The following is a 16,101-nucleotide window of genomic DNA, read 5'->3' as shown; positions in this document are numbered from 1 at the left end:
AGAGAGGCTAGTATGATATGATGTACAAAAATAAATAAATAACAGCAACCAAAATAAAAAGAGAAGAAGGAAAAGTAGAAAAAAAAAAATTGGGATGCTACTGTACATCGATATATGATGTACAAAAACTACTCAAAGATAAGATATTGGAGCTTTTATTTATAACAACGACATCAACTATTGGGAAAAAGTGAAACACGCGTTCAAAGATTATTGATATTGAAAATATATGATATATGATGTACAATAACAACTACTATTAGGAAGACTATCGATGAGAGATCATACATATATGAAAGCACATTAGAAAAAGGGAAGATATTTTTTTTACCTCCACTTGACAAGCACACACGTTCAAAGATTGGAAAGGATAGAGCACCTTCAAAATTTCTAAGGTTGACATAAGATTTGCCAGGGCTTTTTGTATTTACTTAGAGCATCCACAATCATGCTATCTTTTCAGTTAAATTATAGCTAAAAACATATAAAAGTTATTTTAGGAGCTTTCTATAAAATTTAAACTTCAATCATGCTCTCTAGTTTATGGAGTCATAAATACTATAACTCTTTTTTAATTGGTCAATCTCTATTTAAAAAATAATCTAAAAATTAATTGACATTAATTAAAGATTTAAAATACTAATTAAATAAAACAGCATTAAATTATAGGGAGCCATTAGAATCCTTTCTCTCTCCTCAGATTTAGGGGCTCCTAGAAGTCTCCCTATTTTAGGAGGTAGATAGAGAGCATGGTTAAAGTTGCATTTTTCCAAATCCTCTCTTAAATTTTTCTAAGAAGGTAATTTAAGGAGTTCATTGTGGATGCTCTTACCACTTTAAATTCTAACGAAATTGATTAACTCATTAATTCCTTTAAAATAAATAACTTTTTGAATACACCTAAACTTTATTTGACTTCTAAAAAATTATAATTAAATATACTTAAATTTCGATGTATTTTTTAAAAATAAATTAAAATCTGAACTAAATACACCTAAACTTTTGCAAACTCAACTCTTTTAAAATCTTAATTGAACACCTCAAATCCAGTTAACTGCTTGATTGGTAAACTTTAGCTATATGATGATTATGAAACCGATGTGCACTGGACCGCACTCACCCACCCCTACGTGTGTGACGGTGCTGGCAGCTTGCGTGGTGGGTGTCATGTGAATGCACCACTTTGGGTGCTCGTGTGTTGTTCATTTACACGCAAAAAAGTTAATGAAAATCAACTGCTACATTGCCCAAGGGATGCAAAGCTCAAATCCTGAAGACACAGCTCGTAAATTTCACCTCCAACTTCCAAGTTCATCTCCCAGCTATACACCATACTTGACAGGCATTGCAGGTAACCTTTCCCTTTATAATTAGTGGGCAATCAACAATTTCTGGTTTTGACAGTGATCTTCCCTACTAATTCAGCCACCAATTTTCTTTGGGAAATTTGAGAAAGGGCTTCACACACCCTGGTTGTTTACTATTCTGGGTTGTTGTTATTTTCCTCTTTTGTTTTCACTACAGTCAACATTCACTCACAGACGGCTATATATGTTTGTCTTTCCCTTGCTGGGAACTATGGTTTTCTTCTTGGTTTCTAAACTATAGTCAAGTACAAGTTACTAAAAGTTGAGGAGGATACTCCCATGTTCAAACTGAAGATTTTTTAATATAAAAATTAGTAATATTTTCTATAGGTGCATCAAATTAATGGTGACTGTTTTCTCTTTGTTTACCACAAATGGGAAGCGAAGGAGTTTCATAAATTTTGTAACTTGTATTAACAGACTGACTGATGTTTTAACTCTCAGCAACGGAGTTACTTGGCGCATTCAACAAAAGAAAAGATTTCTCATAACAAGGTACAGAAACAGAATTGAGATTCCTCTCTTTTTATGTTCTCTCTCATATAAAGGTGTTTGGAAATTGAAATTTTACGTAATTTGAACTCTGTGACTTGAAGTTTCCAAAACAATGTTTTCATTAAGAATAACAGCTTTCAATGATGTCTAAAACACTTTTTGTTTGGTTATTAGCGCTCTTAAAGCACCTTTGGAATGACAAAAGCTGTTTCTTTATTTCCTATAATGATCTGTAAATTAAGGTGGAACACTGAGAATTAGTTTACAATGAGTTCAGGAAGTTTTGGGGAAAAAGTTATCTCTTCTGTAATTTGGTTCGAGTCCTTATGACTGCAGTTCCTCTCATTCAGGTTGGAAGTTGTGCTATGGCAGAAAGAAATTGTCTAAGGTATAGATATCAAGAAATATATCCATTTCAGAGAACCCTTTTACAATTTGCAAAACTACCATTCTTATGCAAATTCTTGTTAATATAGTATCAATTCCTTTTCTGTTTACAGCTTTATGAACATCAATGAGGAAAACGCTAGCGCGTCATCTTTGTGTTCAGTGGAATCCGGCAGTAGTTTCTGCGCATGTATATTTTGCGGTTCAAATTTTTTGAAGACAACTAGCCAATGTCAGAACATCACCGTTCATACTGTTACTCAGTTCTCTCCTTCTCCTGTAATCTCCTGCACAGAAAGTGTGCCTCAAGGTGCTAATATTTCACAAATTACAGTCGATACAGAGCATGGACAATCACAGTCATCTAATCAATCAACATCATCTACGGTCCTGCGAGATGTACATATTGTAAGAACTTTTTGCATTTCAATGTGTATCATCCAAACTCGGGACTATTTTATGGGTATATTTCTACATTGAGTACAGATATCTGATAATTAACTGGTATAATCCTTTTCAGTCAGCAAATTTAATGGAAGATTTCCTTGGGCTTGCTAAAGACAATACAGAGAAGGATCTAGAAACATGTGGGACTCTTGGCGCCTTTCTGGTAAGATTCATGTTCTCCCTAGATTCTAAAACCAATATGTTTCTTGCGTAAGATATGGTAAATATGTAAGGTTTACAAGTATAAGAATGCCCAGCAATTGGCCCAACTATATTATGGGAGTATTTTCTTTTGAAAAACACATGTTTCAGATCATTAGGCATTCGCTGTTTTGTGGCATATACTTTTATTTATTACACATTCTCACTTCCATAGGTCTCCATTGCTATGTTCAAGCAGTTTCTTCTGTCTCCCAATCTCATTCAAAACCCAAACCTCTGTCACTTTCTCACGGTTTGCACGTTCAAAATTGTTTCTGGATCTTTGCTATACAATTATTCTCAATGTTATAAAAGGAAAGCGGAAATAGATTAGAGTGTGATTATTTCCTTGAAGGTAATATATATTTGTTTCTTGTGTGTCCATAGAAAAATGGAACATTCTATGTAACAACTCTGATCATACCCAAACAGGAATGCACTTCCAACTCTGTAAGTATCTTTTGGCAGTTCACTCGTCTTGTATGTCTGTTTTTCATTCACTGAGTGTAATCTCACTACTGTTTTCTGCTGACTGCAAAATATGAAAGTGCCAGGCGACAAATGACGAGGAAGTTTTCTCCATACAAAACGAACAATCACTTTTCCCTGTAGGATGGATCCATGTAGGCATTTTCCTATTATTTTAAGTAATTAATAATATTCATTTTTCGTGAACTCTGACCTTTGTCAACTGTTTATTTTCAGACACATCCTTCTCAAAAATGTTTCATGTCATCAGTGGATCTGCACACTCATTATTCATGTCAGGTAATTGACTCAATCAGTGTGAAGGCCACTGTCATTATCAAGAATGTTTACGGGTTTGGTTCTTTTCTCATCATATCTAGTATAACCACATCAGAAGTATGACAGGAAAATTTCGAAAGTTATCCATTGAAATCACATCCACTCGTACTAACTTCCTTTGATATTGGCACATTTCATATAGTTTTACGATCCATTTGGATGCAATTATTTAAGATTAAGAGTTCTGAATTTCAACACTATGTTTACAATTGTTGGAACAACTATAAAAATGTGAGATACAGTCCATTGTTTAAGATTATTTAAGATTAAGAGTTCTGAATTTCCTTCTTTTGGGGGTTTTTTATTTTCCACTTCAACAAAGGACTACGGACATCAATCAGTTTATTTGCAAAGACTGCAAATGTTACATGTAATTATGTTAATATAGTTCTGGTTCCTGTTATCGTATTGAAGTCTAACATCTCCTTTTCCATCTTTTATCTTCAGGTTATGATACCTGAGGCATTTGCTGTTGTCATGGCTCCGACAGATACCTCAAGGTATGCAACTCTGATAGGCTTCATTCGTAATGCTTTGTGAATTCATTATTCTCTGCTCACCATTTTTCCTTGAAAATATGACCAGTAAGTTGAGCCTCTTCTAAAGTATAAGAATTCCAGTACAAACTCCTTAAGTAGGCCAGTTGAATATGCAAATATATGTTTCAAAATGCAAGTACGAGCACATGAAAATACATAAAGTTGAGTATGCTCTACCTTCTAAGAAGTTCTTAGTAAGAACACAACATTAAGGGAAGCATTGCATATGCAAACAAAACCAACTTGTTTCAGTTCAACAGGTAATAACTATTAACATCTTTTTCACATAGCTATATTGAGAAACTTATTGTCGGGATTTTTCCAGGAGCTATGGAATATTTCGTCTATCTGACCCCGGTGGGATGAGTGTCCTAAAAGAGTGCCAAGAGCAAGGGTTTCATCCTCACAAAGAAACCACAGATGGGAGCCCCATTTACGAGCACTGCTCTAATGTCTACACAAACTCAAATCTGAGGTTTGAAATCTTTGACTTGCGTTGACATGCCTGTTTAGAAATGCAAGACTTTCACACTGTCGACACATCAAGTAGCAACAGAGCTTGGAATAAGTTGTTGGTATTTAATAATTCAGATTGAAAAAAAAAAATGTATCTGCATAATTAACCAGTGTAAATAGCGTTTTGAAAGTAATAAAAAGAACAAGGAAGAACAAATTGTGGGTCTCAATGTGTTTCTCTTTTGCATGCAACTGGTAATTACTGTCCTTAACTTCTACCTGCGCCTTTTTGCTTAGTTTTGACCTTTTGATGCTCAATAAATATCATGTTCAAGTTTCAACCAACTTTTCTGGACCCGCTGTAAAAGTTTTACTCTGCTGGGTTCAATAATGCTGCAACATCGGTGGCACTGGCACTGGTCCTGGTCCACCCTTCATTATTGAGCCGTCCTTACTTATGGTTTCTCTTCTCCAGTCTTGAATTGTATTGGATAGTACTGGACAACTAGTACCATCCTTGTTTAATCTGGTTGGCAAAAGCATCTGTGTACTCAAACAAAGGCTTCTCATGTTTTTTTTTTTACTGTGAGAATTGAAGGGAATTGTTGTAGCTCAAGTGATTAAGAGACTCTGCATTGCATTCGAGATCTTAAGTTTCGATTTCCCTCTCCCCCAATATGGTTTGTATAAAAAAATATGGTGAGAATGTGTGAGGGAATTGGGAAGGAAATGGTAACCAAGTTGAGAGGCCACTTTGTTTAATCAAATATTGCTTGATTTCTTTAGGTCCTAATCTACCCACCGCTCATGTCTAATTAAATTATTGGTATGAAAGTGAAATGATCAAGTTGTAGGAATGGGAACCTTCTACCTTTTGCTTTTGTCGGAATTGTATGTTTAACATTTTGCTACCTCGACAATAACCCTAATCTTATCTTTGGTTGTATTCGATTCTACGAAAGGTGCCATCTGTTTTTTAGAAAATTATATAAGAAATAAAGTAATGATTTCATCATTTTCCTTGTAAATTTAAGAAGAAGAATTTTTTTTTATAATTCAATTAAAGAACTCACCACATCTAATATCGCGTCGTTCCTTTGAAAAGAAAATATACATATTGCGGTTCCTACTGGCATTTTAGCACCCCTAAAATTAATGGAAAACACCATTTTATCCGTCTCCAATAATTTACATTAATTAATTAATTAATCAATGAAAAAACTCCAAAACGTAAACAAAAATAAATAAATAAATGGTTAATGACGGGTGAGCCCTCAGAAAGGATGAACGTTTCTGCTCAAGCCGTTCACATTGGTGAAGAACCCAACCAGATCCTGCCTATACGGCAAGTACGACCGCCGTTTATCCCCCTCCTTCTTCGCTCGGTTCATCACGTAATGCTTCTCGTGCGCCGACGACACCGTTTCGGCTTTCTTAACCTTCCCCTTAACCTTTTCCACCGTCTTCACAATCTTAGCGCCGCTCTTGTTGTCGGCCGTTTCCTGGCTCGGCTTTGGGCTCGTCGTCGTCGAATTAGGGTTCAGGAACACGAACGCGTCTTTCCCGTCGCTGTTGCTCCTGAGCTTCAAGTCTCTGACTCTCCACAGCTTCGACGAACCCGTCGAATTGCTCTTGTTCTTGAGCTCCGGCGCAACTACCACGGTCTTCCTCGACCACTCGCAGTACGTTCCTTCGGGGACTCCTTCGAGCTCGTCCGACTCGGAAGCCGAGGACGACGGCGTATCCCGCTCTTTGAAGAAGAGCTTCTTCAATGGCGGCCGCAGAGAGGAAGACGAGGCGGCAGCCCCTCTGGCTCTGGAAGAATCGCCGTCGTCGGAATCGGCGAACAGGAGATCCCGGTTGAAAATTGGGTACACCGGACGGATCTGGCCATTTTGGAATATATCGTCGGCGGAAATCGGCGATCCGTCGGGGTTGGTGCAGACGAAAGAGAAATCGTCTTCATCTTCGTTCTTCTCGCAATCACCACCGGCGTCGGCGTTCTGAACACCTTCGCTCTCTTCCGTTTCCGGCTTCTCCTTCTCGTTATCTAAAGCTGCGGGTTTAGTGTCATTGAATTCGAAATCGCTACCGGAACCAGCGATTTTGAGCTTGGAGCTGAAATTTGCAGAGAGCTGCGCGTATTCAAATTCGTTCTTCGAATCGTACGAATTGAAGCTGGGAGACAAAGACAGCACCGAAACCGCTTGCATTTTCGTTTTGTTCAATCGTATCGACAGTTTGGGGTTTTTGAGGGTTTGATGCTTGAAACTACAGAGAGAGAGAGAGAGAGAGAGAGAGAGAGAGAGAGTTATGGTGTTGAGTTGGTGGTGGGGAAAAAGAAATGAAGTTGGAATATATAAGAGGCTGGGCAATATTGGCGGGTGGACCCACCAAATATGGGTGGGGAACGAGGGTACGTTTTAGAGGGTCGTTGGGAACTCGAGACTTGGGAAGCTGGGTTTCACTCGTTTTCACACTGTACACGTGTTCATACCACGCGGTTGGTGTTGGAGCATCCACTTGTGATGAATTTGGTAGAATGTAAGAGGCCAAATACCAAATGCAGGGGTGTTAAAGTAAAATTAGAAAAAGACTGGTATTTTTGCTCAGCTCTGCTCACCCGCGCGCGGGATAGGCTGACTTTGGGTGGGGTGGGGAGATGAGTCAAAAAAGTCAAGCGGGGTGTATTAAAAGAGTTGGGTGGGGTGGGGAGAGGAGGCAGGGGGACACGTCATGGGTGAAGTAAATGAATGCTTATGTGATTGGGCTTGTGACTTGCATGGCAATTAAAAGGAGATTACTTTATTCTTTACATCCGTCACCGTCAGTCACCACAAAATCCATATAAATAAAAAAAATAAAAAAAATTGAGTATCGAAAAAAATAATAATAAAATTCACGGGTGAGTCAGGATTCAGGAACTTGGGAAGGAAGTTTTCTGGGGAAGAATAGAAAACCAGAAAAGTCTAATTGCGGGGCGGATGATATTAACAACCGTTTCAATTCAAGCACTTTGTTGATACTACTTATCTACAAGAGATCTCGTATATATCTTTATTATAGGTAAAACAGTTCATCTATGAATAATTTAATTGACAAACTTTTAATGGAGGAAGTTAATATCTTGTAATCTCAACAATATCTTTTCCACTGTCAATTTCTACCTCCCTCAATAGAATATAAATATTATTCTTATACGGGTCCTGCCTGCCTAGATTTAAAGGAATTAAATTTTAGATAGAACATCATTTTCATATGTGGATATTTGGATGAGATGAAGGATTGAAATAAAGCGTACGTCATGATCTGCCTTGTGGATTCTGTGCTTGCATGCTACGTTGCCAAGTTATTCTGGAACTTCCCATTTTCAGCATTAACCATAGAAATGAGAATGAACAAGTTGACATCTGGATCACGTGACATGAAAAACTTGGTCGTGCTGTATTGCTATTTAATGGTAAGAGTTTGAAATTCCAATCATTCTAGATGGCTACTTGCTGCTAATTAATCAACTCTCTTATGGATTAAGTTAAGGAAATGATTATTAATTAAGGCGTCATCATAAATTATTAAGGCACAAGTCAAAATTCCTTTTGCTGTCTGTCTTATTAGCTTTAGCTTTGCATGATGATGATCAACAACGCTCAACGTTGAAATGAACAACTCACTTAGCCCTTAATTAATCGGAGTTAATTAAAGGAGATATATAATTAAGGTTTGGACGCCGACTGGGTCAATTCAATTCCTTAAGGCTGGACCTGGATGGATGTCTTGCGAGGCAGGCAAAGTCCCCTCGACAAATCCGACATTCTGGACTTGTGGGAGGGGGGTACAACGAGTAATGGACAAAGCAGCCCCTTTACTACTTCCTAGGTACCAAAGCAAACCAAAGCAAAAGGGAGTGGTGCCCAAGTTTAGTTTGGCGCAGCAAAAGCACAAGAAGAATCTTCTTGTGGTCAACATTCTGAGGATGGAAAAGAAGATTCCAATATCCGGCTAGCTGACTTTTACATGGATGGAGAGTCATCATCCATCACACGCTTCCTACCAAAACACATCCTTCAAACTACATAACAAATTAACAAATTAGAGGGGTATTATGGGAAAATACAAAATAAACAAAATATGTTTAAAAGGACAAAAAGAAAAAAACTACCCCTACATTTCAACTACCCTAACACATGTCTCCTATTAATACACAGGTTGAGATAGGTTTGTAGTATTAGTAGTGAGTAATTAGTTCCATACCTAATTAAATATGAGATTTCAATCTACCTCTTTCCTAATGATTTCTCATATATATATATATATATGTAGAGATTAGTGCAGATTTAAGTTAGGGATGGGCAATGTGTCCGTTAGCTGTCTTGCATTCGAGTTCAATTCTCTAATTTTTAATATTAGATAAATTTAAAATATTATATCTAAAGACGAACTCACGATTTCAAAATAGAGCTACAGATAGACTGTTAGATTTTAGGGTGAACTAAACCTTGAAACATTATAAGAAAAAATAACAACTCGACTGTAGCCCATTTAGACAAGTTGTATTGTAAAACAAGGATTAGTATCTGTGAAACATGATATGGTTTATCAAAGGAATCCCATCAGACTTTAAAAACTTGGGGTGAGTTGGGTCCGTAGATGTTGGAGCTAAAATGACAGAGGGGCCCAATCCAACTTCAACATTTCAGGCCCAATGATGAAGAAGGCAGGTACTTGGTGGGTGGGAACCAAAGAAAATAACGAAAAAAGCGCAGCATTTTTCCATTTTTGTTGAGAATTGAGACAACCCTGAATTTTATTTTTAATTTTTTAATTTTTTGGCTGCAAACAGCTAAATAGTGATTTTCTTTAGTACGAAGAGGCAACAATTAAGGAAGAAATAGGCAAAATAATTTACACTCACAAAAATTATTTAATTGAATTTTAAAAATCGCTGCAAAATAATATCTCTTTTTGTTTCACCGAAGCGGTGAGTCACAGACAAAGAGTGAGTGAGAAAGAGAGTCGTCGTTTGACGAAGCACAAGAGACAAACCCTCACAGACTCTAGTAGACCTCTTGGCGGATTCGCCGAAACACATCATTGGATTCATCTCTTATGTTATAATCTTAATCTCCCCCATTTTTCTTCTTCTTCTTCTTCCTCTTTCACCTTCTAGCCTTCCTAGGGCTTCCTGCTGTAAGTTTCAATTTCTCCCGTTGTTTCCTTCAATATTTTCTCAACTCAATACAACATCAACCATTAATTCGCTTTTATTGCTGTATTTAATTTAGCAAATGAATTTGGGTTTTTTTTTTCCTTCTTGTTTTGTGTGTGTGTGATTAATTTGTGGGGAGCAAAGAGGAGGGGGGGTGTTGAATGTTGATGACGTACTACTACAGCAAAAAAGACCATGGAATATTCACCCAAAAAGAACTTTCCAGTAGACCCCAAAGACTACACGTTGTACGAAGAAGTGGGTCAAGGCGTGAGCGCCACTGTCTACAGAGCTCTCTGCATCCCACTTAATATAATCGTCGCCATCAAAGTTCTGGACTTGGAGAAATGCAACAATGACTTGGTATTTGTCTTTTTCTACTCCTTCATCAACTTCCCATTCCATTTTTGCTTGGACCCATTTATGATTTTTGTGTCATTCGCAATTTCACCCACACCCACCAGGATGTTATTCGTCGAGAAGTACAAACCATGATCTTGCTTGACCATCCAAATCTGCTCAAGGCACACTGCTCTTTCACTGCTTCCAGGAGCCTCTGGATTGTCACGCCTTACATGGCTGCTGGGTCATTTCTCCACATTATGAAATCTGCTCATCCTGATGGTTTCGAACAGCCCGTTATTGCTACATTGTTGCATGGGGTTCTCAAAGCCATTGCTTATCTACATGCCCATGGCCATATTCATAGAGATGTTAAGGTATGTCAGTCAGCCTGGTATTGTGTTGTGGCCTTATTGATTTCTTCATTTGGGTTCATTTGTAAGACTAGCTTATTTGCTTTAGCTTACAACTTTTTGCATTTGTGTGCTTGTTTTACAAGTGTTCCATTTAGGGCTGGCCATGAGTAGCTGCATTGATACATTGTAGATTCTTTTTGGTAACAATACATTGTACATTCGTTTAAACTTTAATAAGTGCATTTATTTGCACACCTAAGTATGTTTGTATAATTTCTCTATTAAGCCGAGTTTACCAAATTTATCCTATTAATTTTGGGTGAAAAGCTGGTTTCCGCTAACTTTTCGAATTGGCCTGTGATTAGGGTTGAAACATGATATATAATCTTTTAACCCTTTCATTTACAGGCTGGCAATATACTTGTTGATACAAAAGGTGCAGTTAAGTTAGCGGACTTTGGAGTTTCAGCGAGCTTGTTTGATACTGGCAATAGACAACATGCAAGAAAAACATTTGTTGGAACTCCTTGCTGGTGGTGGCCTGGACCTTCCCTATCTTGATATTGTCTATTTGACTATATGGAGTTCTTTCCAAAGCATATTATGTTCGAGTCTGCTGTCTAACCCCATTTTTCCACAGGATGGCTCCGGAAGTTATGCAGCAATTGCATGGATATGACTTTAAGTGAGTGGTTAATTCGTTTACAGTTGGTACTCTGGTAATTAATATCTGTATAGTATAGACTAATAAATCAATTACCAAAAAACCTAATCAACCACTTTTATTTAAATGTTTGACAGTTTATACCTGAATTCCCTGCTGAAAGTATAATAACACATTCTGTGTACTTCCTGTATCTACATTCCATAAAACTTAACATGGATGCTTAAAACACACACACACACACACACACACTCTCTCTCTCTCTCTCTCTCTCTCTTCTATGTGTCTTTGTGCGTCTGTCATGTGTATAAATAAAAAACCAGTAAACGAAAGCGTGAAAGTTTAAGCTCATTTTACAAGGTGAGGTATATTAGCTCTAGACCGGTTGTTCATATTCTGATGCTATGAATGTATTTATTTCCAATCATGCAAGAATACTCATTGATGTGTATGTTTAATGACCTTGAATTTCATTATCATTGGGCTATCTCTAAGTTTAACTTGTCATTGAAACTTGGTGGCATTTTTAAGCATATCATCTAACTAAAATACCTTCATATCCAAACAGAGCAGACATCTGGTCATTTGGGATAACAGCACTAGAACTTGCTCATGGTCATGCTCCATTTTCAAAGTATCCACCAATGAAGGTAAATCTCATGACTCTATGGGACATGGAGCTATTAAATCTTGGACATGCTGTACGGTGAAGTTTCTTTAAATTATAAACAAAACTGACGAAAATTCTTACTAAGACTCTGTTCGTATCATGCACATTTGTATTAAAAACATCTATCTTACTGTTCTTTTTCAGTACACTTTTTTAGTATGTCCTTGTCGGTTTGTATTATTTTTATTTATGGAAGGCATGTGCTTGCCATGTCCTGGAGTAATTCCATTGGTCATGGTTTCCCTTCATATTTAGTTCATGTACTTAGCTCAAAATTGTGCCTTTCTTTTCTTAGGGGAAATCATTGTTTTTATTAACTTTGGTTTGTGGTATGCCTATATTATTGCCATTGTAGGTTTTGTTAATGACCTTACAAAATGCTCCTCCTGGCCTTGACTATGAAAGGGACAAGAAATTTTCAAAGGTGCGACTCGAGTGATAATCTTTATAAAGTCACTGTTTTTACATGCTGCTCTAAACTTGATTTTCACTTGTAGTCATTTAAAGAGATAGTAGCTGCCTGCTTAGTTAAGGATCCGAAGAAGCGTCCTACTGCAGAAAAGCTTTTGAAGCACCGTTTCTTTAAACATGCACATAATAAGGAATTTATAGCTCGGACAATTCTTGACGGCCTTTCCCCCCTTGGGGATCGTTTTAGGATGTTGAAGGTTGGAATCTTCCTTTCAGATTTTTACTGTTTTCATAAAAATTCTACTGTCCAGTACTCTTAGTTTGTAAGTGTTTTGATGTGCCTTCTCTTTATCAGCAAAAAGAGGCTGAGGTCTTTGCACAAAATGAGGCTATATATGGTGACAAAGACCATTTATCACAGGTAATGAATAACCTTATTTTGTAATATTTCTTTTAAATTCAAAATGGTTCATAGTCTGTATTGCTTCTTTTAAATTCAAATGGTGCATACAGTTAATAACTTTTGTTTATTGCAGCAAGAGTATATGCGAGGGATCAGCGCATGGAATTTTGATCTAGAGGATTTGAAAAGACAGGCTGCTCTTGTGAGTAGGTCATTGTTCTTGATATGTATATATGTCTTTTCTTTTTCCTTTGTGGAATGATCTGCAAGACACTAAGAGTGGTTGATTGTAGAACTTAGTGCAGTTCACACTCTTATGAACACTATTCTCTGTGTTTAGATTGAAGATGATGATGGCATCACCATTGCAGAAAACCAAGACTGGAGCTGCAAACATAGGGGTGAATTTGGTAACTCAGCTGATGTAACGGACAGGTGCTTGGGAGAAAGGTTAAATCGCTTAGTTCTGCAAAATCTACACTATCTAAGGGGGTATTGATAATGTGCTAATTTGCATGCAGAGATCCCATTAATGCACATGTAGATAGTTTCAATTTTAGTAGATCAGAATGGAAACATCCCGGACCCGACGAAATTGAAGAAATTGTTGATTTATCACCTTCAGTACAAGGAAAAGAGAGTAGCTATTCTGGACTTGATAATTTGGAAAAAAGTTGCTCGTTACTAAGAAATGTTAATTCTGAAGATCCAAAGTTCTTAAGCAGTTTACCTCCATTAAAAGTTGATCATTCCCCTTCTGTGAGTGCTGATGAGGGCAGGCAAGTTCAGAACTCCGGTTACTTATAAATATTTTCCTTGTTTTAAAGCAAATGTTCATCAATTTCATAATTTTTCCAGTTCTTGATATTTCCACTGGTTTATTCACAAGTAGGGAGTATCAAATTTTGAATCGATTATGTATATGCAGTCTTTGCACTGTCTTGCATCAACTAATATATGTGGATGATTGTGGTGTAACTTCTAAGAAAGTGTATTGAACAATACTTTGCCAAGGATCTCCTTATCCACTGGTTAAGGGTTACTAGATTTTAAGTGCACATATGTTGGGGTGCACAGGACAAATTATTTTTCTATTACCTATTGGATTTGAAGTGACATTTTTGTTGTGTGTAATTCTCAATGGGTTTAGCTGATTTTTTTTATAATTAAAAAGATCATTGCTGTATGCATAAGATCTTTATTTGTTAAGTTTTTTAATGCAATCTCATGTGAATACAACTTCTTTCAAATGCTTTTAGGAAATCTCACATACCATAATTTTTTTCTCCCTTTACCTAGATGTGTGCTGTTTCCGTCGTGTTTAGAAGTTTATTCATTTCTAATTTGATTATTTCTTTTACTTCCTAGAAAACTGATTTGATATTAAAGGCTAGTGCAATATTCTGATTTTGTTAACCGAGGGATTTCTCAAATATGCTTATCCATCTTGTGCAGTGATCACGTGACACGTCATCAGAAGAGATATGATAGTAGTTCTTTACATGGTATGCATATTTTGCTATCTATATCATTAGTTCACATCCCTTCTTGTTTAACTTGAATGTTTCTATTTCGTAGCCTAAAATCTTTGTAACTTTCTTTTTTTGGTAGCAGAGACTGCATATAAGGGGCGATTCAAATTCACAGTGCCAGAGTCCGGTCCTAAGGTTTGCTAGCATATATTGGTTCCTTAAGTTATCATGAAAGACAGACGATGTTGTTTTCCATTTATGCTTTATATGGGATCTGCAGATGATTGAGGGAAAAATTGAAGTTTCACCACACATGTAGAGAGCCTTTGATTAATTAATCTATTTATTTCTATAAGCATTTCTCCAGTATAACCCAAACTCGTCTTCTTCTGTACCCTTAAATCTTAATATTCAGTAAATGATTGTTTTGTTCTGGGATATTTATGTGATAGCGGATTTTTGTGATCATTTCTAATGTATTTTTTGTTCAGGTCGCTCCAAATGGCATTACTATCCCATATTTTGGAGAATCAGCAAATTCTATAGTTGGTACATCCGCCTCCATTCTTCCTTCGCTGCATTGTATTTTGCAGCAAAATGCCAGGCAAAGGGTGCGCATCAAATAACTTTTCTTTCATCTACCTGAGAAATTGTGCTGTGGTGTTCTGATTATTTTAAATTCTGACAGGAAGAAACAATGAGATTGGTTGAAGTTGTAGATCAAATCACTGGTAGTGCCCTTGTTACTTCCAGTAATATTTTTGGGAATTTATAAACAATGATGTTCTTGTATTCTATATCTTACCATTTTGCTTGAATTTGCTCAATGGAAGGCAATCATACGGAGTTAGCGGAGGCAGTAACCAATAATAAGCACATGCAGGTATTAGTTATCTTATTGGGCTTCTGAACCTGTACATGAAGTTAGAGAAGACGAGGTGTAGTTTGCAGTTAGTATACTCCAGAGTCCAGACATACTTATGTTGATTATTTTGTCATGCTGTTGCAGATGTCTCTGGCTTCTGCAAGAGAGGGAGTCTTAGAGTATCATGTCATTGGTATTCAAAACAAGTATGTGAGATTCCATCCATGCATTTCCAATAATCATATCCATTTGATAAATCATCTTGTTTGAAATCTTGTTTGGCACTCTTATCAGAATCGACAAACTAGTTGAAGAGTTGCGGATACAGAAGATGAAAAATGCCAAGGTTTGTACCCTATTACCAGACTTTTGCCTGATTATTTCCGCACACCGTGTTAATATGTTTTCCATAATTAAAGCCTGCGTGGTATATATGAATAATTTATTTGGAGTTGATTGATTTTAAGTTATTAGTTGTGGGAAAAAGGTTCACTAGTAACAGTGTGCAAAGAGGAGTTTTAATAATAGTTTAAATTGATTTTAGTTGTGTTTTTGTTACACAGCTGGAAGGGCAATTAAGTGCTGTGATTGATAAGGAGTAGAAGTTGTGAGGCCTTCTTTCCTTACACAGAAGACGATTTTATATTTGGTTCTTGTTTGGAAAAAGCTTCACTCTGTATATATTGGCAGTCGATTTTTCGTGTACGTAAATTTTCGATGTCATACATTATTGTAAACGGTCGATATGTATAAAAACTCTTCTGCAAACTAATCTTTTGAGTTTATCTAAGAAGAAAGTTGAGCATTCGGTTTTCCTCGTTGGCTAAAAATATAATTCATGAAACTCGTATCCAATGAGAATGGGTTTTGCAGTAATGCCCCTGTTGCAACAGCAGTCCAGGTGCTTTTTAGTTTTTTAGGGTTTTAGTATTTGTTGACATTTTTTTATTCACATTTTTTGTTTCATCTCCATTCTCGCTCTCTATTGCCAAAAACAAAACACTTGAATCTTT

At 36.8% G+C, this 16,101-nt stretch overlaps 3 protein-coding genes across 10 annotated transcripts; 2 read left to right on the top strand and 1 right to left on the bottom strand.

The window, feature by feature from the left end:
• Positions 1,093-5,309, top strand: LOC18790714 (AMSH-like ubiquitin thioesterase 2). Of its 7 annotated transcripts, none has more exons than XM_020555042.1 (10): positions 1,093-1,351; positions 1,812-1,862; positions 2,140-2,250; positions 2,363-2,657; positions 2,770-2,859; positions 3,285-3,347; positions 3,446-3,520; positions 3,603-3,665; positions 4,152-4,204; positions 4,569-5,309. In XM_020555042.1, the coding sequence occupies exons 3-10, from the start codon at positions 2,189-2,191 to the stop codon at positions 4,741-4,743; spliced, it is 876 nt and encodes a 291-aa protein (XP_020410631.1). In that variant the 5' UTR covers positions 1,093-1,351; positions 1,812-1,862; positions 2,140-2,188; the 3' UTR covers positions 4,744-5,309. The 7 variants fall into 7 exon arrangements, with proteins under 7 accessions (XP_020410631.1, XP_020410632.1, XP_020410633.1 ...); XM_020555043.1 differs by having other exon boundaries at positions 1,788-1,862; XM_020555044.1 differs by having other exon boundaries at positions 1,094-1,351; positions 2,213-2,250.
• On the bottom strand, positions 5,715-7,043 carry LOC18792155. The gene has a single exon (XM_020555041.1). It carries the CDS (start codon positions 6,910-6,912, stop codon positions 5,974-5,976), a length of 939 nt encoding a protein of 312 aa, XP_020410630.1. The 5' UTR covers positions 6,913-7,043; the 3' UTR covers positions 5,715-5,973.
• LOC18790052 (serine/threonine-protein kinase fray2) lies at positions 9,629-15,903 on the top strand. Of its 2 annotated transcripts, XM_020555039.1 has the most exons (20): positions 9,629-9,886; positions 10,050-10,268; positions 10,370-10,624; positions 11,012-11,136; positions 11,244-11,288; positions 11,836-11,917; positions 12,293-12,361; positions 12,435-12,605; positions 12,704-12,769; positions 12,885-12,953; positions 13,092-13,186; positions 13,273-13,530; positions 14,207-14,256; positions 14,363-14,418; positions 14,715-14,834; positions 14,912-14,954; positions 15,057-15,106; positions 15,233-15,294; positions 15,383-15,434; positions 15,652-15,903. In XM_020555039.1, exons 2-20 carry the CDS (start codon positions 10,101-10,103, stop codon positions 15,688-15,690), a joined length of 1,875 nt encoding a protein of 624 aa, XP_020410628.1. In that variant the 5' UTR covers positions 9,629-9,886; positions 10,050-10,100; the 3' UTR covers positions 15,691-15,903. The 2 variants fall into 2 exon arrangements, with proteins under 2 accessions (XP_020410628.1, XP_020410629.1); XM_020555040.1 differs by having other exon boundaries at positions 9,649-10,268; positions 14,366-14,418.

Source organism: Prunus persica, chromosome G1, assembly GCF_000346465.2.
Source record: "Prunus persica cultivar Lovell chromosome G1, Prunus_persica_NCBIv2, whole genome shotgun sequence".
NCBI classification, from domain to species: domain Eukaryota; kingdom Viridiplantae; phylum Streptophyta; class Magnoliopsida; order Rosales; family Rosaceae; genus Prunus; species Prunus persica.
Note: the sequence above shows the minus strand (reverse complement) of the source record. Positions and strands in the feature narration are given on the sequence as shown.

Bases quoted from the DNA above. Each gene is read 5' to 3' on its own strand.
- LOC18790714 (XM_020555042.1), top strand. From the start codon at position 2,189: ATGACTGCAGTTCCTCTCATTCAGGTTGGAAGTTGTGCTATGGCAGAA. The intron at 2,860-3,284 runs GTAAGATTCATG...GTGTGTCCATAG, and splicing joins GGACTCTTGGCGCCTTTCTG to AAAAATGGAACATTCTATGT. The intron at 3,348-3,445 runs GTAAGTATCTTT...AAAATATGAAAG, and splicing joins AGGAATGCACTTCCAACTCT to TGCCAGGCGACAAATGACGA.
- LOC18792155 (XM_020555041.1), bottom strand. From the start codon at position 6,912: ATGCAAGCGGTTTCGGTGCTGTCTTTGTCTCCCAGCTTCAATTCGTAC.
- LOC18790052 (XM_020555039.1), top strand. From the start codon at position 10,101: ATGGAATATTCACCCAAAAAGAACTTTCCAGTAGACCCCAAAGACTAC. The intron at 12,606-12,703 runs GTTGGAATCTTC...TCTCTTTATCAG, and splicing joins ATCGTTTTAGGATGTTGAAG to CAAAAAGAGGCTGAGGTCTT. The intron at 15,107-15,232 runs GTATTAGTTATC...ATGCTGTTGCAG, and splicing joins CCAATAATAAGCACATGCAG to ATGTCTCTGGCTTCTGCAAG.